The sequence below is a fragment of the Haematobia irritans genome, chromosome 1 (genome assembly GCF_050003625.1).
Source record: "Haematobia irritans isolate KBUSLIRL chromosome 1, ASM5000362v1, whole genome shotgun sequence".
In the NCBI taxonomy this organism is placed as follows: domain Eukaryota; kingdom Metazoa; phylum Arthropoda; class Insecta; order Diptera; family Muscidae; genus Haematobia; species Haematobia irritans.
In genome coordinates this window covers 246,493,206-246,503,085 of record NC_134397.1, presented here as the reverse complement: position 1 = coordinate 246,503,085, position 9,880 = coordinate 246,493,206, and the positions used below count along the sequence as shown (strand labels likewise).

The following is a 9,880-nucleotide window of genomic DNA, read 5'->3' as shown; positions in this document are numbered from 1 at the left end:
AAAATTTATATATATATATATATATATATATATATATATATATATATATATATATATATATATATAGCTATATATATATATATATATATATATATATATATATATATAGCTATATATATATATATATATATATATATATATATATATATATATATATATATATATATATATATATATATATATATATATATATATATATATATATATATATATATATATATATATATATATATATATATATAAATTTTTGACAAAATATACCATAGAAATAAAATTTGTCATGTCAGTTCCAAAAAGTATTAACCTTTACATTTGATAACTCAGAATGATCATACTTAGAGTGTGGCATAAGAGAGATTAATTGAAAAAAAAAATAATAAAAAATAAACTCTAAAAGCTTATCAGCTAATACTGTGAGTATAGTGATGGTGGTGAGAGGTTCTCATAACACCCTACATTTAGAGAGGAGAGTTAAAGGCCTCTTTTTCTTCTAGAACTGAATAGCCAAGCTATGACCGAGTAAAAGAAACTTCCAAACAAGAACAAATGTAAGATGCTTTGTCAAATTAGTCAAAGTCGTCGTTTTTATAATCTTTATATTCATCTAATGGACTATTGAAATTATTTTACCTTTAACCAAATTGTCAAAGGGTCGAGATTGTCTTAAAAGAAGAATATAATGCAAATATTTCCATGGTAGCTCTGAGAGAGATTCTATTTTTACAAAGTTTGAAAAAAGTAAAAACTCGAAAATCAATTAGAATCAATTCTATAGAAAAATTTGTCAAAATGTTATTATAATAGAAAGTTTTGTCAAAATTTTATTTCTATAGAAAAATTTATAGAAAACTTTGTCAAAATTTTATTTCTATAGAAAATTTTGTCAAATTTTTATTTTCAAATGAAAATTTTTTCAAAATTTTATTTTTATAGATTTTTTTTTCAAAATTTTATGTTAATAGAACATTTTGTCAAAATTTTAATTCTATAGAAAATTTTGTCAACATTTTATTTTTGTTACAAATTTATGTCTTTGGAAAATTTTGTAAAAAAATTATTTCTATAGGAAATTATAGAAAATTATACAAAATTTTGTAAAAATGTAATTTCTTTGGAAAATTTTGTAAAAAAATGATTTGTTTGGAAAATTTAGTCAAAAATGTTATTTATATAGAAAATGTTGGCAAAATTTTATTTTAATAGAAAATTTTCTCCAAATTTTATTTCTATGGTATATTTTGTCAAAAATTTATATATATATATATATATATATATATATATATATATATATATATATATATATATATATATATTAATACTTTTTGGAACTGACATGACAAATTTTATTTCAATGGTATATTTTGTCAAAAATTTATATATATATATATATATATATATATATATATATATATATATATATATATATATATATTATATATATATATATATATATATATATATATATATATATATATATATATATATATATATATATATATATATATATATATATATATATATATATATATATATATATATATATATATATATATATATATATATATATATATATATATATATATATATATATATATATATATATATATATATATATATATATATATATATATATATATATATATATATATATATATATATATATATATATATAAATTTTGCAAAATTTTATTTCTATAGAAAATTTCAATAAAAATTTTATCGAATAAAAATTTTTATATATGCCAAATTTTATTTCTATAGAAAATTTTGTCAAAAGTTTATTTCAATACAACATTTTGTCAAAATTTTGTTTCTATTGAAAATTTTGTCAACATTTTATTTTTATAGACAATTTTGTCAAAATTTTATTTCTTTGGAAAATTTGGTAAAAAAAATTATTTCTTTGGAAAATTTTGTCACAAATTTTATTTCTATAGACAATTTTGCCAAGATTTTATTTCTATAGAAAATTTTGCTAAAATTTTGTCAAAGTTTTATTGCTATAAAAAAATTTGTCAAAATTTTGTTTCTATAGAAAATTTTGTCAAAATTTTATTTTTATAGAAAATTTTGTAAAAATTTTATTTCTTTGGAAAATTTGATAAAAAATTATTTCTTTGGAAAATTTTGTCACAAATGTTATTCAAAAATGTTATTTCTATAAAAAAATGTTGGCAAAATTTTATTTTAATAGAAAATTTTCCCCAAATTTTATTTTCTATGGAAAATTTTGTCACAATTTTATATTTATTGAAAATTTTGCAAAATTTTATTTCTATAGAAAATTTCAATAAAAATTTTTATTTTTGCCAAATTTTATTTCTATAGAAAATTTTGTCAAAATTTTATTTTAGTAGAACATTTTGTCAAAATTTTGTTTCTATAGAAAATTTTGTCAACATTTTATTTTTATAGACACTTTTGTCAAAATTTTATTTCTTTGGAAAATTTGATAAAAAAAATTATTTCTTTGGAAAATTTTGTCACAAATTTTATTTCTATAGACAATTTTGCCAAGATTTTATTTCTATAGAAAATTTTGCTAAAATTTTGTCAAAGTTTTATTGCTATAAAAAAATTTGTCAAAATTTTGTTTCTATAGAAAATTTTGTCAAAATTTTATTTTTACAATGAATTTTTTTTCAATTTTTTTTTTTTTTGTTATAGAAAATTTTTTCAAAATTTTAATTCAATAAAAAATTTTATCAATTTTTTTTTAATAGAACATTTTGTCAAAATTTTAATTCTATAGAACATTTTGCCAACATTTTATTTTTATAGAAAATTTTGTAAAAATTTTATTTCTTTGGAGAATTTGGTAAAAAATTATTCCTTTGGAAAATTTTGTCACAAATGTTATTCAAAAATGTTATTTCTATAAAAAATGTTGGCAAAATTTTATTTTAATAGAAAATTTTCTCCAAATTTTATTTCTATGGAAAATTTTGTAAAAATTTTATATCTATTGAAAATTTTGCAAAATTTTATTTCTATAGAAAATTTCAATAAAAATTTTATCAAATAAAAATATTTTTGCCAAATTTTATTTCTATAGAAAATTTTGTCAAATTTTGTTATTTATATAGAAAATGTTGGCAAAATTTTATTTTAATAGAAAATTTTCTCCAAATTTTATTTCTATGGTATATTTTGTCAAAAATTTATATATATATATATATATATATATATATATATATATATATATATATATATATATATATATATATATATATATATATATATATATATATATATATATATATATATATATATATATATATATATATATATATATATATATATATATATATATATATATATATATATATATATATATATATATATATATATATATATATATATATATATATATATATAAATTTTGCAAAATTTTATTTCTATAGAAAATTTCAATAAAAATTTTATCGAATAAAAATTTTTATATATGCCAAATTTTATTTCTATAGAAAATTTTGTCAAAAGTTTATTTCAATACAACATTTTGTCGAAATTTTGTTTCTATAGAAAATTTTGTCAACATTTTATTTTTATAGACAATTTTGTCAAAATTTTATTTCTTTGGAAAATTTGGTAAAAAAAATTATTTCTTTGGAAAATTTTGTCACAAATTTTATTTCTATAGACAATTTTGCCAAGATTTTATTTCTATAGAAAATTTTGCTAAAATTTTGTCAAAGTTTTATTGCTATAAAAAAATTTGTCAAAATTTTGTTTCTATAGAAAATTTTGTCAAAATTTTATTTTTATAGAAAATTTTGTAAAAATTTTATTTCTTTGGAAAATTTGATAAAAAATTATTTCTTTGGAAAATTTTGTCACAAATGTTATTCAAAAATGTTATTTCTATAAAAAATGTTGGCAAAATTTTATTTTAATAGAAAATTTTCCCCAAATTTTATTTCTATGGAAAATTTTGTCACAATTTTATATTTATTGAAAATTTTGCAAAATTTTATTTCTATAGAAAATTTCAATAAAAATTTTTATTTTTGCCAAATTTTATTTCTATAGAAAATTTTGTCAAAATTTTATTTTAGTAGAACATTTTGTCAAAATTTTGTTTCTATAGAAAATTTTGTCAACATTTTATTTTTATAGACACTTTTGTCAAAATTTTATTTCTTTGGAAAATTTGATAAAAAAAATTATTTCTTTGGAAAATTTTGTCACAAATTTTATTTCTATAGACAATTTTGCCAAGATTTTATTTCTATAGAAAATTTTGCTAAAATTTTGTCAAAGTTTTATTGCTATAAAAAAATTTGTCAAAATTTTGTTTCTATAGAAAATTTTGTCAAAATTTTATTTTTACAATGAATTTTTTTTCAATTTTTTTTTGTTATAGAAAATTTTTTCAAAATTTTAATTCAATAAAAAATTTTATCAAATTTTTTTTTAATAGAACATTTTGTCAAAATTTTAATTCTATAGAACATTTTGCCAACATTTTATTTTTATAGAAAATTTTGTAAAAATTTTATTTCTTTGGAGAATTTGGTAAAAAATTATTCCTTTGGAAAATTTTGTCACAAATGTTATTCAAAAATGTTATTTCTATAAAAAATGTTGGCAAAATTTTATTTTAATAGAAAATTTTCTCCAAATTTTATTTCTATGGAAAATTTTATATCTATTGAAAATTTTGCAAAATTTTATTTCTATAGAAAATTTCAATAAAAATTTTATCAAATAAAAATTTTTATTTTTGCCAAATTTTATTTCTATAGAAAATTTTGTCAAAATTTTATTTTAATATAACATTTTGTCAAAATTTTGTTTCTATAGAAAATTTTGTCAACATTTTATTTTTATAGACAATTTTGTCAAAATTTTATTTTTTTGGAAAATTTGGTAAAAAAAAAATTCTTTGGAAAATTTTGTCACAAATTTTATTTCTATAGACAATTTTGCCAAAATTTTAGTTCTATAGAAAATTTTGCTAAAATTTTGTCAAAGTTTTATTGCTATAAAAAAATTTGTCTAAATTTTATTACAATAGAAAATTTTGTCAAAATTTTATTTTTAAAATGAAATTTTTTTCATTTTTTTTTTGTTATAGAAAGTTTTTTTTCAAAATTTTAATTCAATAGAAAATTTTATCAATTTTTTTTTAAAGAACATTTTGTCAAAATTTTAATTCTATAGAACATTTTGCCAACATTTCATTTTTATAGAAAATTTTGTAAAAAATTTTTTTCTTTGGAAAATTTTGTCACAAATTTTATTTCTATAGAAAATTTTGTCAAAATTTTATATCTCTAAAAAATTTTGTCAAAATGTTATATTTCTAGAAAATTTTGTCAAAATTTTATATCTCTAGAAAATTTTGCAAAATTTAATTTCTATAGAAAATTTTATCAATTTTTTTGTTCACTAGAAAATTTTGTCAAAATTTTATTTCTATAAAAAATTTTGTCAAAAAACGAAAATTTTATTTATATAGAAAATTTTGTGAAATTTTATTTCTATAGAAAATGGTGTCAAAATTTTATTTCTATAGAAAATTGTGTCAAAATTTTATTTCTATAGAAAATTTTATCAATGTTTTATTGTTATAGAAAATTTTGTCAAAATTTTAATTTAATAGAAAATTTTGTCAAAATTTTAATTTAGTAGAAAATTTTGTCAAAATTTTAGTTCCATAGAAAATTTTGTCAAAAATTTTATTTCTATAGAAAAATGTTCTCAAAATTTTATTGCTATAGCAAATTTTATCAAAATTTTACTTCTATAGAAAATTTTGGCAAAATTTTATTTTGATAGAAAATTTTCTCCAAATGTTATTTCCATAGATTATTTTGGCCAAAATTTTGTTTCTATAGAAAATTTTGCCAACATTTTGTCAAAGTTTTATTTCTATAGAAAATTTTGTCACAATTTTATTTCTATAGAAAATGTTGTCAATTTTTCCTTCAATAGAAAATTTTATAAAAATGTTATTTCTATAAAAAATTTTGTCAAAAACAAAAATTTTATTTATATAGAAAATTTTGTTAAATTTTATGTCTATAGAAAATTGTGTCAAAAATTTATTTCTATAGAAAATTTTGTCAAAATTTTATTTCCATAGAAAATTTTGTCAAAATTTTATTTCTATAAAAAAATGTTCTCAAAATTTTATTGCTATAGCAAATTTTATCAAAATTTTACTTCTATAGAAAATTTTGGCAAAATTGTATTTCAATAGAAAATTTTCTCAAATGTTATTTCCATAGATCATTTTGGCCAAAATTTTATTTCTATAGAAAATTTTGCCAACATTTTGTCAAAGTTTTATTTCTATAGAAAATTTTATAAAAATTTTATTTCTATAAAAAATTTTGTCAAAAACAAAAATTTTATTTATATAGAAAATTTTGTTAAATTGTATGTCTATAGAAAATTTTGTCAAAATTTTATTTCAATAGAAAATTTTGTCAAAATTTTATTTCTATGGAAAATTTTGTCAAAATATTATTTCTATGGAAAAATTTTCTCAAAATTTTATTTCTATAAAAAATTTTTCAAAATTTTATTTCTACAGAATATTTTGTCAAAATTTTATTTCCAAAAATAATTTTGTCAAAATTTTCTTAAACTTTTATTTTTTTTGTCTAAGTTTTATTTCTATAGAAAATTTTGTAAAAATGTTATTTCTATAGAAAAAATTTCTCAACATTTTATTTCCATACAAAACTTTCTCAAAATTTTATCTCTATAGAAAATTTTGTCAAACTTGTAATTTAAAAGAAAATTTTGTCAAAATGTTATTTCTATAGAAAATATTGTCAAAATTTTATTTCTACACAAAATTTTGTAAAAATGTTATTTCTATAGAAAAAATTTCTCAAAATTTTAATTCTACACAAAATTTTCTTAAAATTTTATTTCTAAATATAATTTTGTCAAAATTATATTTCTATTGAAACGATTGTCAAAATTTTATTTCTATTGAAAATTTTGTCAAAATTTTATTTCTATAGAAAATTTTGTCAAAAATGTATTTCCATTATCAACATTTTATTTATGATTGTTGTTTTTGATTTCAGCTTAAAACCATGCATTGATTAAACTACAAGTGTAGCTTAACCAACAGAGGAAAATAATGTTTGTCAAATTTATTTGGGCAAAGTCCTATAGACTGCAAGATGGTTCGATGGACGCACGTTTCGGAATTACCACATTCCTCATCAGCATCCTCTACTTGCAGCAAAACTATCAACCAATTATCAGAATAAATTCGGGCAGTTCACTAAACCCAAAGTGAACCACACTTGAACCTTCGGAAAAAGGGTTATGATAGTCGACTTTTGCCGAAATAAATCTTTGTACAAACGTCTCTCTTTTCCCTTGACAATGTCAAATCATCGATTTTAGTGCAGTTGGCTGGGTTTATTTTGAACGTGCTTCCTCTTACTTCATTTTTTTTATTTAAAAAAATTTTTACAGAAATTAAATTAACAAAAAATCGATTTCTGTTAATCTCTTCCAAAATCAAGTGGAGACAAACCATCAGAGTCATCAATATTATCTTCTTGAAACATGTACCGCTTATTGGTTTGCTGACCCATATCGATGGGTTAAACAAAAATATACAATTTGTTTGTTATTTAATTATTATTTTTGTTTTTGAGAATAAATCAGAGTTCACCACAATCTTCTTGACTCTGGTGCAACATGGACTCTTATAAAACTCGCACAGCCAGCATTCAGTCATCAGAACGAAATTCAGTTGGTTGATATTCAAATCGGAAAAATGTTTAAATTTATTGCTAGTATTATAGTCCTTGGCTTATTGGCTCTAATACATGCCGATCCTGTTGCCGTAACTCCAGCAAAATGTGGTAAACGTAACGTGGGAGGAGTAATTGAGGCATCTGCTGCGACATCCACACATGCTGGTGAAAGTGAATTTGGTGAATTCCCCTGGACAGTGGACATCACTAAAGATGGAAATGTCTATTGCGTTGGTTCTTTAATACATCCCGCAGTGGTATTGACCGCTGGCCAATGTTTAATACGTGGTGATGTCCGGAAGCTAAGAATACGTGCTGGTCTCTGGGATCGTATTGCTGCCAATGAAAAATTACCCCACCAGGAGAGGAGAGTTGACACAGTCATGGTTCATCCACAAATGAGTTTGCAACGCTATGATGTTGGCTTAATATTCTTGAGTGAGCCTTTTTCTGTAGGTCCCCATATAAGTACGATTTGCTTGCCTCCAAAATCCTATGTCGTTCCAAGGGGAACTGTGTGTTATGCCTCTGGTTGGGGAAGAAACTTCTTATTTGGTGGTACCACACAGAAAATGAAACGTATAACTCTGGCCACTGTCGATAGAGCGACATGTCAAGAAAAAATGGGTATTGCTGTTGCGGAATCTGTACTTTGTGCTGGTGGCACTAATGGCAATGATACTTGCACTGGTGATTCCGGAGCACCATTGGTAAGTCGCATTAAGGCCGACAACGAAGAAGTTTACCATCAAATTGGCATAGCATCATTTGGGGCATCTTGCTTTACTGATATACCCAGTGGTTATACAAATGTAGCTCATGTTCGAGAATGGATCGACAGTGGGATGGTAGCGAAAGGTTTCGACAGCAGCACTTATGAAGATTAAGAATTCCATTAAGATTGTAAAAAATAAAATGTAACCATGAGATTAGTAAATAATTGCCCCTTTCTCCAAGCGGTGACACTTTTGTGCCACCTTTTTGTTGTGCCACTACATGTGATGCTTTTCAAATTTTAATGCCACCTTTTCGTCATTTTGAGCCACTTTTTAAATACAAGTTATAAAACCCTTATAGATTTACTAAATTCGTATTTTCCACAAAATAGTTCTGAATTTTTTAAAATTTGTAAATTTTACCACAAATGCGCCCATCGTAAATTTCGTATGACGCTAAAGCAGTTTTTACAATTTCGAACACCAAGTTTTTCTTTCAACCTACGAATTGTTCTTTAACAGTTAAAAATAATATATATTAATAAATGTTCTTGAATTTGTCGACAAATACTTACTTATTTGTAAAATACGGGCATGTTTAATACAGTTTTCTTTAGATTTTCTAGAATTACATTTTCCTTATTCGTGGGTTCACGTTTTTTGATTGTATGCTTTGTTTAGATCGTAGAAACAAAAACTAAAAAACTGTATTGTTGTCTATCATATGCCACAGCGACATCTACAGCTGTTTGTCTACAATCAGAAGGCGCCATCTTCATTATAACACCTTTCCACTAAATTGGTTCTTGTCTATGGTAATATAATTCATAAGTGACATCTAGTGTTCAGCCCAGTCCCAATTTATTAAAAATAAATTATTATGGATATGCCTGTTTTTGGATCATGAATATGCTACGTGCGCTAATAAAGTCCTTGCCAGATTGTTTAACATATTTATTATTTTCATTGGCTACTCCAATGAAATTAATAAATAAGCCAAAATGTTATTTCTATAGATAATTTTGTCAAAATTTTATTTCTAAAGAAAATTTTGTCAAAATTTTATTTTGATCGAAAATTTTATTTAAATAGAAAATCTTGTCAAAATTGTATTTCCATAGAAAATTTTGTCAAAATTTTATATCTATAGAAAATTGTGTCATAATTGTATTTCTGTAGATAATTTTGTCAACATTTTATTTCTATAGAAAATTTTACTTTGTCAGAAAAATTTCTATAGAAAATGTCAAAATTTTATTTCTATATAAAATGTTATCAAAACTTTATTTTTATAGAAAATTTTCTCAAAATTTTATTTTATAGAATTTTTTGTCGACATTTTAAATTTAAAGAAAATTTTGTCAAAATTTTATTTCTAAAGAAAATTTTGTTTTGTTAGAAAATGTTGTCAAAATTTTATTTTAATAG

At 20.4% G+C, this 9,880-nt stretch overlaps 1 protein-coding gene across 1 annotated transcript; it reads left to right on the top strand.

The window, feature by feature from the left end:
• The first annotated feature begins 7,442 nt into the window (after positions 1-7,442).
• Positions 7,443-8,676, top strand: LOC142242877 (phenoloxidase-activating factor 2-like). Its single transcript, XM_075314382.1, has one exon. It carries the CDS (start codon positions 7,757-7,759, stop codon positions 8,621-8,623), a length of 867 nt encoding a protein of 288 aa, XP_075170497.1. The 5' UTR covers positions 7,443-7,756; the 3' UTR covers positions 8,624-8,676.
• The last annotated feature ends 1,204 nt before the right edge of the window (positions 8,677-9,880 follow it).